This window comes from Sinocyclocheilus rhinocerous, unplaced genomic scaffold (assembly GCF_001515625.1).
Source record: "Sinocyclocheilus rhinocerous isolate Xijiao unplaced genomic scaffold, SAMN03320098_v1.1 scaffold689, whole genome shotgun sequence".
Classification (NCBI taxonomy): Eukaryota; Metazoa; Chordata; class Actinopteri; order Cypriniformes; family Cyprinidae; genus Sinocyclocheilus; species Sinocyclocheilus rhinocerous.
Window position 1 is genome coordinate 167,648 of NW_015652129.1, and position 17,788 is coordinate 185,435.

The following is a 17,788-nucleotide window of genomic DNA, read 5'->3' on the forward strand; positions in this document are numbered from 1 at the left end:
AGAAGTCAGTTATCACAGGTTATTTTAATTTTGGAGAAAAAAGGAAATCATCTTGAATGCAGAGGTTAGTAAATTTTATTACAATAGGGCTGATTAAATGAGCCTTTTGCATAAGTTTTCACGGTTGCATGGCTGTTAATAGTCATACCTCATCACCTGAACAGCTAATAAGCTATTAAGCAAATATTTAGTATGATACAAAGACATACACATGAAAAAAATGGAAAATTCACCTTAAAAATGAGTAGCAAACAATCACAAGAAGGATTTTCTCTATTACAGCATTAAACTGCACTCTTGAGAATGCTGGAACCTTGTGCTGTCGATGATTCTGCTGATTCTTATTCATACACCAGATCAAAAGAAAAAAATAATCAATAATAAAAATATTCATGTTAAGTAAGTTAGTAGTTCCCTTATTAGACATTTCTATGGAGGCCTTCATTTGTAATACCCCAAATGACAGAATAATACTGTGCAGAGCTCTATGAAGAGTACATGAAGCGCTAGATTTAACACAAAAGATCACAGTAAATCTCTTTTTGGGCTCATTAAACGGGACAAGGTACAGAAGCTAGATTCGATTTTTCAGTGTACTTGACTTAAGCAAAATTTGAGCATAAGAAGAGGAATGTATTGAGCCTTACAACTTCATGAAGCACAAATCAAACATATAGCATGAAAACAGCGGCATACACGTTAAAAGATTGTGTCTGGCATTTCAAAACTGTTGGTCACTATTGTATAATGGAAATGTATGCAGTATTGGAAAGAGAAATAAAAAAATATTTTGTAATCTATACACATAGTTGGACTGCCTTTTACAAGCTCAATTCTCATTTTTGATCTCAAGAAGCGATGATTTCACTTTTTCGGCAAAAATCACGTGTCGCATTGATCCCTTTGAGACTTCTAAAACATTATTTTGACGTAACAAGGTTCATTTGAGATCTCGAGGGAACACAAAGCGTCTTGCGTCTAGTTACTCTCCTCTTTGGCTTGTGCTGACGCAGAGTTTGATCCCTCATATCTCTGGGTGGCAATGGTGGCCTGTTGGGACATACTTCTCACAATATCTCCTTTCCTCCAGAGTGTGATCTCCTGTTGAGAATGAACAGCAATGTATTTTACTCATTTGTAAGTAACAGGTAATGTTACATTATATGTGGAATCCGGACCTGTTGTTTGAAGTATCGTCGTTCTTCTTCATCTATAAGGACTAGGTTCAGGTAGTAACGCACAGAGAACTTCTTGTTGATGTCCCTCATGGTGGGCGTCAACTCGTATCCAGCGAGAAATAAGCGGATGGGGATCGACTCGCCTGAAAAGAATAAGGGAACGGAACCATAACATTAAAGAGATAGTTCACCCAAAAATGAAAATTCTGTCAGTAATTACTCACCCTCATGTCGTTCCAAACCCACAAGACCTTCGTTCATCTTCGAAACACAATTTAAGATATTTTTGATTAATTCCGTGAGCTCTCTGACCCTCCATAGACAGCAAGAATCCAAACATGATCAAGGTCCAGAAACGTAGCAAGGACATCGTTAAAATAGTCCATGTGACATCAGGGGTTCAACAGTAATTTTACGAAGCTACGAGAATACTTTTTGTGTGCAAAGAAAACAAAAATAACGACTTTATTCAACTATTCGTCTTCTCACAATGTATGTACGCGGATACGTTGTTTACATTCAGATCAAAGCGTAAACAACGTATCCGCATACATACGTTGCATACGTTGTTTACGTATGTGATACACTCAAAAATGGCGCTAGGGTGACGTGGAGGAGACGAATTGTTGAATAAAGTCATTGTTTTTTTTTCTTTTGCGCACAAGAAGTACAGGTGCATGTCAAATTAGAATGTCGTGGAAAAGTTCATTTATTTCAGTAATTCAACTCAAATTGTGAAACTTGTGTATTAAATAAATTCAATGCACACAGACTGAAGTAGTTTAAGTCTTTGGTTCTTTTAATTGTGATGATTTTGGCTCACATTTAACAAAAACCCACCAATTCACTATCTCAACAAATTAGAACACTTCATAAGACCAATAAAAAAAACATTTCTAGTGAATTGTTGGCCTTCTGGAAAATATGTTCATTTACTGTACATGTACTCAATACTTGGTAGGGGCTCCTTTTGCTTTAAATTCGGCGTGGCATGGAGGTGATCAGTTGTGTCTCTTGTTTCTCATTTTCCTCTTGACAATACCCCACAGATTCTCTATGGGGTTCAGGTCTGGTGAGTTTGCTGGCCAGTCAAGCACACCAACACCATGGTCATTTAACCAACTTTTGGTGCTTTTGGCAGTGTGGACAGGTGCCAAATCCTGCTGGAAAATGAAATCAGCATCTTCAAAAAGCTGGTCAGCAGAAGGAAGCATGAAGTGCTCCAAAATTTCTTGGTAAACGGGTGCAGTGACGTTGGTTTTCAAAAAACACAATGGACCAACACCAGCAGATGACATTGCACCCCAAATCATCACAGACTGTGGAAACTTAACACTGGACTTCAAGCAACTTGGGCTATGAGCTTCTCCACCCTTCCTCCAGACTCTAGGACCTTGGTTTCCAAATGAAATACAAAACTTGCTCTCATCTGAAAAGAGGACTTTGGACCACTGGGCAACAGTCCAGTTCTTCTTCTCCTTAGCCCAGGTAAGACGCCTCTGACGTTGTCTGTGGTTCAGGAGTGGCTTAACAAGAGGAATACGACAACTGTAGCCAAATTCCTTGACACGTCTGTGTGTGGTGGCTCTTGATGCCTTGACCCCAGCCTCAGTCCATTCCTTGTGAAGTTCACTCAAATTCTTGAATCGATTTTGCTTGACAATCCTCATAAGGCTGCAGTTCTCTCGGTTGGTTGTGCATCTTTTTCTTCCACACCTTTTCCTTCCACTCAACTTTCTGTTAACATGCTTGGATACAGCACTCTGTGAACAGCCAGCTTCTTTGGCAATGAATGTTTGTGGCTTACCCTCCTTGTGAAGGGTGTTTAATTTGTGTTCCGAAGATGAACGAAGGTCTGACAGAATTTTCATTTTTGGGTGAACTATCCCTTTAAGTGCATGTGAAAATAATACATTTCAGAAAAGTGTCTAAACAGAAGCCACAAAAAGTTAATACAATATGGACTCTATAGTACCATAATATAATACAGATGAAAGGTTTAGCTTTACCTCTCACCGGTGCCCCATCCATGATCTCATATTTAGCAATGGTGTCATTTTCGTGGTACACACTGGGTCCTGTTCCAGTCGTTTCCCGTTTTATTATATCGATTTCCATGTGTTTAATCTTTATCCTCACAAGAAGGAAGTAAATCTTTCCTACGATAACATCCCTCAGATGGTATCTAAACAGGACGCAAGGAATTATATTATGATGGGAAATTATATTATGAATAAAAAACATTCAATTTTAGGACTCACAATGCAAAAATGTAGGACTATTTTTGCATTGTGACATTTAACAAATTATATATGATTATATACTTTGTATGCAATAATATTAAAGGGGTCATATGATGCGATTTCAATTTTTCCTTTCTCTTTGGAGTGTTACAAGCTCTTGGTGCATAAAGAAGATCTGTAAAGTTGCAAAGACTAAAGTCTCATATCCAAAGAGATATTCTTTATAAAAGTTAAGGATGAGCTTTGTAAAAATCGACGCGTTTCAGAAATGTACAGTATGTGGAAAATAATGTGTTTTTTGAACCTTAAACCGCATAAACACATTTCATTACACCAAATACACAAAATAGTGTTCTTTTTAGCAGCATCATATGACCCCTTTAAGCACATTTTACAACATCTATCTAGTTATCGATCTACACACACACACACATCTCTTTACAAAATAATAAGCACATTTTATTACCGTAATGTTTGTTATTATGTAACTATAGAAATATAACTATGACTATATATATATATATATATATATATATATATATATATATATATGTGTAAAAAAAAAAAAATTTTTGATAAGAGAGAATATGGTCGTGCTGCAGAGCAGGGGCGGACTTAACATTTAAGTGAGGTAAGTGGCCGCTTAAAAAAAAAAATTTTGTAATGAAATTTAAGATAATAAAATGTTAAAACATTTTCATTGCACATTATAAAATATCATTTTAATAAAAAAACGATATATAATTATACACAATATAATATATTTTCATTTTTGGGGTTAATTGTGTCAAACATTTTGGTGAATCTTACTATTTTAATTTATATTAATGGTACAACATGGATACTCACTTGGATTTGTTGTATTCAAACTCAATATGGAGACAATCTTCAATTCCTACTTCCATCTTGATGGAGGAGTTGACCTCTGGATACGTGCACAGCGTCTGCACGACAATATCCATCTCTTTACTGATGTCATTCAGCCTTCTGCTGATTGTCGCTCGAAGAAAGTATCTAAACAGATCAGAATGAAGAAATTCAGGAACATTCTGTACTTCCCAGACACTTTACACACTGTACATTCGGGTACTGACTCCATGCTGCTATATTGTTGTACACTACCAGTCAAAAGTTTTTGAACAGTAAGATTTTTAATGTTTTTTAAAGAAGTCTCTTCTGCTCACCAAGCCTGCATTTATTTGATCCAAAGTAAAATGTTTCTTGAACAGCAAATTAGAATGATTTCTGAAGGATCATGTGACACTGAAGACTGCAGTAATGATACAGAAAATGTAGCTTTGATCACAGGAATACATTACATTTAAAATATTTTTAAATAGAAAGCAGTTATTATAAATAGTAAAATATTTCACAATATTACTGCTTTTGCTGAATTTTGGATCAAATAAATGCAGGCTCGGTGAGCAGAAGAGACTTCTTTAAAAAACATTACAGCCTTCTGCTGATTGTCGCTCGAAGAAAGTATCTAAACAGATCAGAATGAAGAAATTCAGGAACATTCTGTACTTCCCAGACACTTTACACACTGTACATTCGGGTACTGACTCCATGCTGCTATATTGTTGTACACTACCAGTCAAAAGTTTTTGAACAGTAAGATTTTTAATGTTTTTTAAAGAAGTCTCTTCTGCTCACCAAGCCTGCATTTATTTGATCCAAAGTACAGTAAAAACAATAAAATTTTGAAATATTTTTACTATTTTAAATAATTGTTTCTATTTTAATATATTTAAAATGTAATTTATTCCTGTGATTTCAAAGCTGAATTTTTAGCATCAGTACTCCAGTCTTCCTTCCCTTCAGAAATCATTCTAATATTCTGATTTGCTGCTCAAAAAACATGTATTATTACTATTATTATGTTGAAAACAGATGAGTAGAATTTTTTCAGGTTTGTTTAATGAATAGAAAGTTCAGAAGAACAGCATTTATCTTAAACAGAAATCTTTTGTCAGAAGAGACTTCTTTAAAAAACATTACAAATCTTACTGTTCAAAACCTTTTGACTGGTAGTGTGTATGACAATATATTCCATAATTTTCTGTGTTTACAGAAACAACTCTAACTACAGCTTTACTCCAAGCACCAGTTGTAAATGCTTTCTGACTGATTAGTAACCTTAGTAATGAAGCAACTGATAGATTTACCTCAGTTTGACATTCTGGCCAGTGTAAGATTCATAGGGCTTTTCCACATGGGTGAACTCAAAGTCAAAGGTCTGGGACTGTGAAAGCTCACCAGGTCGTGCAAGATCCTTCACTAACGACACAAACTCATGGTGGTTCCCTCTGTCATAGTACAGCTCTGTGAATCACAGGACATGATTATATATACATAAACACCAGCAGGACTGTTTCTAAACGTCCATTCACAGACGGATAACTCACCAATCTGTCCGACGAACTCGATTTTGATTCCATTGTGCTCCAGCCTCTTTCCAGGAGTCTTCAGAGTCACGTTAACTTTCCCACTTACAGTTTCACCATCGTAGAAAAGGAAATATTTGTCCTTTTTGCCATCTTCAGTTTTGTGCTCAGCTTTCTTCCTGGTCTCGGCGTCACTCAACACGATGTCGATCTCAGCGGTCTGTCCGAAGCCGAAGAAGCTCATGTCTGATGGACGAGTGTCAGTGTCAGTGCTGTACGATCATAGATCAGCTGATTGACAGCAGCTACAGGTTCTCTAGCGCTCTGATGGTTACCTTTTACCAAGTGGCCTTCAAAAACGAGCGCATACGCTATTTGACTGTTTTTTTTTATTATCCGCGATTAAGTGGAGATATCAATATATTATGCGCGAAATCTAATGCATATTTCTGTCTGATTTTAAAGTTGCTCAATTTAGAGCAGGACAGCAGCCAGGAAGGATATTTGCCCATAAAATAACTCCCGCACTTCCTGGATCTTCCTGCAGGGGTAATTTCATAATAAAAGTCTCTGCAGCTCTGAGATTGGGAAACAATAATGATGTGATTATTTAATAGAAGAATTTCTTTATTATTAAATAACAATGTAAACGAAAACCGATTACATGACCACATTTACTGTACACATACATGGTCAATTCTTTTAACTGTACCTGAGAATATTATAATCTAAGCATAATATAATGGATTATTTATTGATGGTACAATAGTGTAGTGGTGTAAAGAATTAAACATCTTGGTGGTAATGCTATTCAGATTTCATCTCTAATAATGTGTTTTGATTTCACATCGCACAAACCACACATTAAAGATAATACAAAAATAATTGGACAACAGTTTAACATATGACAAACTTCCTTATAATAACATACACTGCAAAAAATATTGTCTTGTTTTGCAGTAAAATATATCTAAACATCCATAAAACTTGAATGGTTTTTTTTTTAGACATATTTTATGCATAAACTTCACTAAAATTTTGTTAGGTTTATGCTTAAAACAAGAAAAAAAAATTTGTCAAGAAAACAAATATTGATTAAGAAAATAATTATTTTTGCAGTGTAACTTTAAATATTAAGGATATACATTCAACATTTAACCACAGCTGGAATGTCAGGTAATTTCATATAGTATTTGTTGTAGTATAAAGTCAAATACAGAATTGTTTGGAAATATTGTGACTGAGCATCACCAGCACTCTTAAAAATAAAAGTTCCAGAAGGAGGTTTTTGTAGTGATGCCAGTAAGAAACTATTTTGGGCCCCAAAGAACCTTTCAGTTTCCTAAAATAACTTTTTTTTTTTCTTAGTGTAAAAAGAACCGTTTGTGGAACGGAAAGGTTCCATGGATGTTAAAGGTTCTTCATGGAACCACATATAAATAAAGAACCTTTATTTTTAAGAGTGTGAGTTCATTATTAACTGCTTAACTACATCTAATTTAGCTTCTCTTTGTCCATTGACTGGCAGTCGATAGTATGAATATGTAAAAATCGTATAACACTGAGCCTTAAACAAAAAGGTACAATAAAATGTTTTGCCATCAACCACTTTGAATAATTTGATAAGAGATACTGTTTTTACATTTGTTTACATATTGGAATATACATTATCTGGCCCCAATCTGACAGGACATTTAAATTTTTACTTCTCTTAGATTTGCCTATTCATTAAATTAGACAATTTTATTAAGATCGAACCCAGTTTCTCTTTTTCATTTGTTTTTCTATAAACTGTCTGCCAAACTGTTTTTAGACAGTGGGACATGCCATGAGGAAGACTAATATATATTGTCATAGTGCGTCAAGTTACTTATAAAAAGTGGGAAAAAAAGTAAATTTGATGGTCCAATTACATATATAGCTACATGTTTTAAAAACAAAATGAATGGATAGACAATGTTGATTGCTTCCACATAATCAGTTTTATTCTTGTGACACGGCCCACAGTCTAACTACTACTCTGGAGTGAACTAAAATATACCTAGATATTATAAATAGATTAAAACAATAACACTGAGTCAATAAACCTGAACAATATGTCCAGAACGTATAAAACAATTATAAAGCATTGAAGGTCACTTAAACACAGAAATGGCACTCTGAAAAACCCACAAGTACGTAATCTGTATCTAGAGAAATATTTCAAAAATGAAACTAAGTAAATGAATCATCTTGCACAACCAAGTCTACTGACTTTACGGAGATGTTTGATTAAATCTCAAACTAAAATGCTACAAATTTATAGTTCATCAACTCAATAACTACTACTGAAACACTAACACATACAATCCTCTTCTCAAAAGTGACCCAGATAAAAGTCTTGGCATGGCATTGTACACATTTACACTGACAGGATTCTTCACGTAGTCACACACTATATTTCCAGAGGGAAATATAAAATGTACCTTGAAGACATGTCAATTCTTGCACTGGTATTATGTGTTGACTACTTTTGGACAAAAATACAGCAGCACCTGGATGCAGTTTCAGCCTTGCTACAATTTGAAGTGCAACTGCCATTCAGAAATTCACAATTATTTGGAAAAACCTAATCTTTTATGTTACTTCTTAAGTTCAGTCCTTTTTGATTTGCTGAAACAATGATTTTTTACTGAACAAGTTGCATGTAATAGCTATAAATCTTAGTGTTGTTCGACTGAACGTCATTTTTATATATAAACTGTAGAGTTTTCAGTAAATCTGTGTTTGATTCCTGTCTGTTTAAATCAAAATAAGGGGAGTAAAAATTCCCTGTTTAACACAGTAGTTCTCGTTTTTGTAATTACTTTGGCAAGCCATGAAGCTCAAGTCGCACCTCTGCGTCAAATCCACAGTTTGACAGTTCAAAAGTCAGCTCACAAGGCATTCACACGATTGAAGCGCTCGTTTCCTCTTCTTTGATTTTAAATGACAAAGGAGGACTTGTGGCGGAAATGTCCCTGAAAAACAGAGAGCAGGCACATGATATGTAGTTAAAATGTGGCACTACAGAAGCAAAACAAAAATCCAGCTGAATATTTTTTTCCATGTAGAGATTTTACTAAGAGATTATTTTGAGGATTGCACTAATACCACTTTAAGCTTTGCTAGCATTAATAAAAAGAAAATATCTCCAGTCAGAGAAACGCTGCGGTGTAATCTGAGAAGATAAACAATAACAAATCTTGGATGATATTTCATCCATCCTTGTAAGAACATTTCAAAGTGTTGACTACAGCCTCTAAACGTGCACTAATGCATGAAAACGATATCTGTGGTGCTTTATCACGTCACAAATCCACACAGCCTTACCTCATCTGGACTGGCGTAGTCCATCCTGTTGTCATGTTGGGGTACTTTGTAACTGTATGAAACAGAGCATACATCTTACCAAAAGTGCATGCAATTCCAGATCAAATCAGATCAGCCCTTAAGGTTCATTTTGTGGTTATGGTTTTTACTCACTTGGTTTCCGTGTGGTCTTTGCAGGAACAGTAGCCACTTTTCTGAATCTGACAGATCCCCACAACGACAAATATAAATGCTGCCACTCCACCTAAAACCTTCAGGAATATTCCCACAATGTCCAGATCATCTAGAAAGAAATTACATACAAATGAATGAATAACTCAGCAAAAAATATTAAAAATTTCATTATATACTCACTCTTTGTGAATTATTATAATGTTGTTTTTTTTATTTGACATTTCTGTGATGTCTTCAGTGTCACCTGATTCTTCAGAATTCATTCTAATATGCTGATTCAGTTCTTGAGAAACATTTATTATTATTAACAAAGAATCTTAAAAAAAAGAATATATCAAAGTTTTCACAAAATGTTTGTGGTTGTTTTCCACTGAAAAAAATAAGTGCATTTTGAACATCATGAGGGTGAATAAATCATTTCTATATTAAAAGCTTAATCATTATTTCAAAGTGCAGCTACTGGCCAGCATATTTAAGGGGCACACTTACACACTTCCATGATCTGAGGACTGCATTTTGACCATCCTGCCTCATTTCTGGCCTGGCAATAGTATTCACCTGCATCCTCTTTCTTCACCGACTGGAATTTCTGTGGATCAAATGTAAATCATACACTTAGCAAAAGCCCAGTTAATATTAAAACTGGTAAAATACAACATAAGTGAAATAATTTTTAAAAAATCCATTGAATTGGCCACAAAAACAAAAAAACAAACAAACATATAACTTAATCTAAGCCTAATAATTTTTATTAAACAACAGAGACATATAACTTAAAGGGATAGTTCACCCAAAAATGAAAATTCTGTCATTAATTACTCACTCTCATGTCGTTCCAAGACCTTCGTTCCTCTTCGGAACACAAATTAAGATATTTTTGATGAATTCTGTGAGCTCTCTGACCCTCCCATAGACAGCAAGGATCCTAACATGATCAAGGCTCAGAAACGTAGCAAGGACATCATTAAAATAATCCATGTGACATCAGTGGTTCAACCGTAATTTTACGAAGCTACGAGAATACTTTTTGTGTGCAAAGAAAACAAAAATAATGACTTTATTCAACATTCCGTCTTCTCGCAACGTATGTACGCGGATATGTTGTTTACATTCAGATCAAAGCATAAACAACGTATCCGCATACATACCTTGTTTACGTATGTGATACTCTCAAAAATGGTGCCAGGGTGACGCGGAGAAGATGAATTGTTGAATAAAGTCATTACTTTTGTTTTCTTTGCACACAAAATGTATTCTTGTAGCTTCGTAAAATTATGGTTGAACCACTGATGTCACATGGATTATTTTATGATGTCCTTGCTACGTTTCTGGGCCTTGATCGTGTTCCTTGCCGTCTATGGAGGGTCAGAGAGCTCTTGGAATGCATAAAAATACCTTAATTTGTGTTCCGAAGATGAACAAAGTTCTTACAGGTTTGGAATAACATAGTCTCAGCCTCAGACGTCATGCCCACGGACCATTGGCTAAACGTCTGATGCATCTGGCACACAAAAGTGGAAACACTTCAGGAGTTTCGAAGTCGTCATCGGATTAGCTGAATTATATAGGATTTCCAGTGGACGTGCATTTTTACTTATTGTTACTTAATAATAATAATAATAATTCGTTACATTTATATAGTGCTTTTCTAGGCACTCAAAGCGCTTTACATTGTCAGGGGGTATCTACTCATCCACCACCAGTGTGCAGCATCCACCTGGATGATGCGACGGCAGCCATAGTGAGTGAGAACGCCCACCACACACCAGCTTATTGGTGGAGAGGAGACAGAGTGATGAAGCCAATCAGTAGATATAGAGTTGATACATACTGGGGCGTTAGGACCCACACAGACCACAGGGTGAGCACCCCCTGCTGGCCTCACTAACACCTCTTCCAGCAGCAACCTAGTTTTCCCAGGAGGTCTCACATCCAGGTACTGACCAGGCTCAGCCCTGCTTAGCTTCAGTGGGTACCAGTCTTGGGCTACAGGGTGATATGGCTACTTATTCTTATTATTTCATTTAAAGCCTACGTTTGCAATTTTTTCAATATTAAATTACTTTCTTCATTCCAGTTTGGTGCTTTAAATAAATGTAAAATTAATGTAATTCATTCACAGGCAGATTATTTTTTTAAAGTGTAAACACAGCAAAACGAATCATTATTTTTGCAATTCCTTGCAAAACAATGGTGGTGCAGAATGTAATCCAAGCCTCTGAAATTTAAATAAAGTAAAAAACGTAAGTTGTTTTTACTAGCATGTCAGCACAAATCACTTACCAGCGAACCAGTCTCAGTGTTCATGGTGTATGAAGAATTGTAGAACTTGCTGCTGGTTTTTGGGTCTTCTGGCAGCTCTTCGTTGTTTTTGAACCACTGATACTGTGACTGTGGAAAGCCTTCGTTCTCAATACAGTGCAGTTCAGTGCTTGAACCCACCGTAACCGCCTCCGGCACACTACACCTGGGCATCACCGGCTTCACTGCAACACATCCACAACAAAACAGCAGCTTTTTTCAATGTTTCATTATGTATTTAGAAAAATAACCAGGGTGAATTTTCATTTCAGATCAACTTTAAATAAAGTTTAAGAGAACTGCAAATGGAAAACAGCATTCGCATTACATCTAATACTGCATGGCATTAAATTCCCTCTCAGCTTTATGTCCCCAACAGTAAGATCGCCAATTATAATCAGATACATTTTTGTCCGGACAGTCCAATCAGTTCTGTTCTCATGGGGCATTTCAGTGCAACATTACTGAGAGTTATAACCATGGATTAAAACTCACAGAATGTTCCCCTTGCTGAACCTGAGAGGAACTATTCCAACAGTACCTCTTACAGCGAGACTGATTAGTATTTCATCAAAGGGCTTCTGGTCGTCGATGGCCGCCACCTCACAGCGATACTGAGCTGTGTCCGATCTGCTGGCGTTCAGGATCAGAAGGTTTGCAGGCTCTCTCAGCAAAGCCCTGTGCTCCAAGTCACCTGAGAACATAAAGCAGCTCAGTTCAGTTGAATTTAGCTTAAACACTGTCAACAAATAAACAGCATTATTTTCTGAGAGAAAGAATTTGTTACCTGAAATTTTATTTTGGAAATAGACATAGCTGGGTACACCATTTTTAATTTTCTTCCATTCAATTCTGGGATTGTTTGTAGAAATGGACTCTATCAAGCAGGTCAACTCAATCGCTTTAAAGAAACAAGAAATAGCCTATCAGTTTATGCAGATATTAATGAAGTAATCTTCAGTGTTGGGAAGGTTACTATTTTTTACTACTTACTATATAACTATTACTATACTATATAAATTCACTATATAAATTCAAACATGAGAACCAACCAACAGCATCAGAATAGCATTGCTTTACTAAATGGCCTTTAAATGGCAGGAGGCATCATGCACATAAAAATGCAAAGCAAGAAATTAATATTATTTAACATCCTAGCTTTTTACAGAAAGTATTCAGATGTAATCCCCTTTGTAATCATTAACGTTTTCACAAGTAACTGTAATTTAATTAGCCCTACACATTTTTCTCAGTAACTGTAATGGATTACAGTTACATTTATTTTATAATTAAATTACGTAAAACTGTTACATGTAACTAGTTACTTCCCAACACTGGAAATCTTACTAAACAGCTTCATATAAGACTTACACTCAAATTCATTTGTCCATACTGATTTTTCAGTTGTTCTGAGAATTACAGCAGAAGCTGTACTGTTGCCTGCAACAGATGACAAAGAACAGATAACAGATCTGTCAAGAACAGTACAAAAATAAGACATTTTTATACCATTGTATACCAAAGTATACAAAGGTATACTTTGTATAATACCAAATAATTTTATACATTATTATATATAATATGTATTTTTAAAAAATAAAAAGTAAATAATTTAATAGACATTACTGCCTTAACATTCTCATTCTGTGTTGCCTCTTCACTCATTTATTATAATTTATTAAATTAACTTCTTAAATATAGCCCTTTTAAGATGTTTCAATTATAATATTCGTTGTACTGGCTTTAATTTATTCTGATTTTAATATATTGTGTGCGGGCAGGAACATTTTTCATCACTGTACTACAGTAACGAGAATATAATGAGAATCATTGTTGAGAATTAATATCGGATATGACCCAGTCCCAGACATGTTTTTGTGAGATTTATTTATACTTTCATGTTTTAAAAAAAAAAAAAAGCCTCTACTGTATTTCATACCTACTTCTTCGTTTTAATGTCAAACATGAAAAACCTTATGAATTTCAGTAATGGGTGACTCAGTTTCTCAGTTTCATTTTTTTTTCAGCTTTGTATGGTGTTTATGGAAAGCATAATGGAAGAATAAACTTTGTAAGTATCTTGGGGAAACTGTACCCAGACCTGAACAAATTTCTGTTGAAAATTCATGGATATATTTAGAAGAGCTTGTGTGTTTTTTCAGTATTAGTCTGTCTGCACCAACTCAAAAAGGCCAGATAGTGTGACATAATGAAAAGGCAAATATGAAACAAATTATTTGGCAAAGCCTGACAGTCCCGATAGGCTTCGTTCATATGAGAAAATAATTTGGGGTTTAGGGCATTGGCTATTTCCAGATGCATTTTCCACTTTCACATAATCTCATGAAATCCACAGAGTGTATTTACAGTGATCCATATGTGATAATCTGTGGCTTTAGCATCAGATTAAAATCTTACCATATGGACTTCTGCAAAGCATGAGACAGACTTCAGTTAGCACAAGTCAAACATCTGTGGTGTTTTATCATCACCTAGACTGTCATCTCGAGAAATAGCTACACATGGGATAGTTCTGACAAAACTGATGAACTGAATTCTGCTGCATTTAACCACTGTAAAGAAGCACTTTATGGAAGACTAGAGCAAAGAGTCATATTGCCACAGCTGGAGGCTTTTACGGTTTCCGGTGATGTTTCCAAGGCTGACTTTCCCATCGCATGCATTATGGTCTATTTTTACAACTGCTGTTGACATTTCCCGATTAGACAAGCTACATTATCCACCGCTGGGACGCATGCAGTCACTGTATGGAAGCCACAATGTTAGAAAGGTCCCTGTTTACATCAAACAAAAGAATGTTGCAGTTGCATAAATAAGCTAATCTCATGTTGGAAAAATAAGTGTGTAAATTGTAAATCAAATCTCTGCATTTGAAGATAATATTTTTTTTATTGTATTTTATTTTTATTTTTATTTTTACTGTAGTCACATTATTTTTCTTCATGTGTGTGTGTGTACATATTATTATTTTTCTTCACATGAAGAAAAATAATGTGACTATGGCAGAAATGGCAACATTTCTGCATTTCCACACTAAACAACATAACAAAAGCCCCCTTTTTAATATTTGTGTTAATTTATGTTAATTGTGATTCCGGTTTATGGTTGTTTTGATGGCACACTTGGTGGATAATTACTTTACAAGACAATAGCTGATTGTTGTAGCATTTCAAATAACAAACAGACCAACTAAAAGTGCTATTTCAGACTTTACAAAGAAGTGACCTAAAAAGTGACACAAAGAAAGAGTGGGAGAGAAGGGTGTGATCTTTGGCTTGAGACATACTTTATCGCATCTCCACAGTTCTGACAGCACTTTCTAATATACAAAGATCCCGTCACAGGACAAACTGAAAATGAAGGCTGAAGTTGAGCCCATTTTAAAGTAGTTTGGTATTCAGGACACTTTGACCTACAGCAACGGCTTTGAGAATGAATGAATGAAGCTACACCTCTTCACACATCACACAACTTGCACAGAGGCACATTGTGCTGAGAAGAAAATGAAAAGATCTGGTAGAGTCCAACAACATGTGACCTGCAATACCTCAAAAACATGTCAGCTACAATGAAATAATTCAACAATGATCTTAAATAGTTGATTTTCTAGTGAAAAAGAAGTAAGCTTAAGTGTATTGAATGTGCACTTATGGTGTACTTCAAATCTTAAAAGCATATTTCTTTAGAAAACTATATTAATAATGTAATATTGCTGAAATAAAAAGTGTACTTAAAAAGAGTACACTTTCATGTCTGTTTCTTAACACACATAATTAAACTTTTGAAAAAGTGAACTTTGTAATGTCAAATTAAAAGTTTTACTTTAAAGTACATTTTATATTATGTTTTAGTACTTTTTTTGTTGTGATTTAAGTACACTTATTTTAATGTGTTGCTGACACTAAATATTAAAATACTGTACTACAGCACATGAAGTACTTGATATTCAATATATTTTAAATGTACTAAATTGCATCTTCATCAATACAAATGTGTAATTACAACTATATTTAATAACATACACATTTTAATTGAAATGGCATTAGATTTTAGCTTACCATAAATGCTTGCCAGTACACTTGGCAGTACACACTATATTTCAAAAGCAATAGAAATAATTATGAAATTACACAAGTCAAAAGTCAAAAACATTCTTAAGTTGAACTAATTACATTTAATATATATTTAAACTACAATAAATTTTCATTTCATTGTAAATAACATGCAATTAATTATATTCAGTTAGTAATTTTTTCCTCTTTTATGTTAAAACGTATGCTAAAGTGTACTTCTTTTTCACAAGGGTAATCTGATTAAAAACGACTCTCAATTAGGCTATTAATACACAGACATCACACAAGCATGAGAAGCATGCTGCGGAATACAAACTAGAGCTGTGTCTCAACCCCTAGTGAACTACCTACCTAAACAGCATCTTCGAATATAGAGGATGTTCATATTAGAACGTTCGAACGCGCCCAAAAATGCTGTCAATGCAGGCAGCTCACTGGGTTTTGAGACACGGTCGTTGTATTACACCTCTGGGCGATAAAAACCAATTACTCTAACAGTGAGTAAGTTAACGTTCCCATCTTACTAGAAACCGCGAACAGTGTTTACACCAAAAACGGTAGTAAAGCGTTAGCAGCAGGGGTCAGCGCGAGAATGCCATCACACGGATCCACGACCGCTTATTCAACAAGACCTACTCACTCATTCACAGCAAATAAAGAAATCTTACTCACACAGCCATGAAAAGAGCGCCAAGGAAAGCGTTTGACGCCCGATCGCCATTTTGAAGAGATGTTTTACATACAAATTTAGCTTAGCTGTCCAGACGACGGGGTGGACAAACTGGAGGATGCTGCCGCTGATGAGTTTCCATAGCTACAAGGACATCTGAGCGGAAGAGAGAGGAGGGGCTGAGGCAGCGCTCGTGGACTTCCGGTTGATGATAAGCATTAATGTTAGATATATGGATTAAACTTGAAAAGAAGGAACTATTTTGCATCTTCTTTTTTTTTCATTGTATTTACTCGAGATTATTTTGGATGGATTTGGAATTCTATATTAACAGAAAAATGGAGTGTATGATAGAAATGTGTATATTTGATGTACTTTTTTATACAGAAAACGAAAATTTGAATTGTAAAGAACAACATACTATACATTTGTTTATTTTGTTAGGAAAATTCCATATACATAAGAAGAAGTGGGCTCAATGTAAACCAAATTTTGCACATTTTATAAATGACTTTAAATTATATGTAAATCTCTTAGAACAAACAAAAAACAAAAAAGCACTGAAAACATGTAATGCTCTGAAAGCATTGAACTTTATGTAATTTTCTTCCTTTTTTTCTTTTTGTTTTTTTCTCTGGCAGCTAATAATGTTAATTTGATAATGTGAATATGTAATACCTCGTGTTCTTGTGGCATTGAATTAATAAAGCATAAAAAAAAACTTGAAAAGAAGGCATTAAAATAGTACTTAGGCGTATTTGAGATCTAAATCGAGAATTATGTCAATATGTGGTAAATAGCAGTAGGTGTAGAAGGCTATTTCTCGGAAAAGAGCGATACATGTTCACTTGGGCGTATATCTATTTTTTCAATAGTTTAAAAAGGGATTTGGATTTAAAAGGGAGTGGCCAAAGAACGAATGTAGGCTATTTACATTAAAAATGATCAGTCGAATTAATGCGTCTAGCATAATTTTCACATTTCAACAACAGATGGCAGTGTTAGAGAGGATAAAGATAATATCTGGGGTCTGCTGTACACGTATCATTCATTACTTTATACTTTAAAATGTTTTTATATTTAACGAAAAAAGTAATTATACAGGTAGGTTTCTTGAAGCATCTTGGAGACGTTTCCACAGTTCTTCTGGATTTAGTCTGTCTCAGTTTGTTCTGTTTCTTCATGTCATTCCAGACAGACTAGATGATGATGAGATCAGATCTCTGTGTGCAGCACTGGCTGTTGTCAGACAAAAATCTCACTGGATTATTACAATTAATGGCAAAATGAATGTTTGGAAATGTAAACATTACATTACAAGACATTACAAGATATTTCCTACTGACACACTACAGCAAAAGATAGAAATAACTGACTTAAAACCATTTTT

The 17,788-nt window shown here is 34.9% G+C and overlaps 2 protein-coding genes across 2 annotated transcripts; both read right to left on the bottom strand.

Annotated features, from left to right (window-relative positions):
- Positions 1-20: 20 nt before the first annotated feature.
- On the bottom strand, positions 21-6,324 carry LOC107713444 (vacuolar protein sorting-associated protein 26B-like). The gene is made up of 6 exons (XM_016518926.1): positions 5,830-6,324; positions 5,590-5,746; positions 4,271-4,435; positions 3,188-3,363; positions 1,179-1,321; positions 21-1,101 (listed from the first exon to the last, which is right to left on the bottom strand). The coding sequence occupies exons 1-6, from the start codon at positions 6,050-6,052 to the stop codon at positions 979-981; spliced, it is 987 nt and encodes a 328-aa protein (XP_016374412.1). The 5' UTR covers positions 6,053-6,324; the 3' UTR covers positions 21-978.
- Positions 6,325-7,528: 1,204 nt separating this feature from the next.
- LOC107713445 (junctional adhesion molecule C-like) lies at positions 7,529-16,560 on the bottom strand. The gene is made up of 9 exons (XM_016518928.1): positions 16,401-16,560; positions 13,006-13,074; positions 12,422-12,535; positions 12,176-12,328; positions 11,617-11,819; positions 9,823-9,922; positions 9,313-9,442; positions 9,160-9,211; positions 7,529-8,807 (listed from the first exon to the last, which is right to left on the bottom strand). The coding sequence occupies exons 1-9, from the start codon at positions 16,447-16,449 to the stop codon at positions 8,772-8,774; spliced, it is 906 nt and encodes a 301-aa protein (XP_016374414.1). The 5' UTR covers positions 16,450-16,560; the 3' UTR covers positions 7,529-8,771.
- Positions 16,561-17,788: the final 1,228 nt, after the last annotated feature.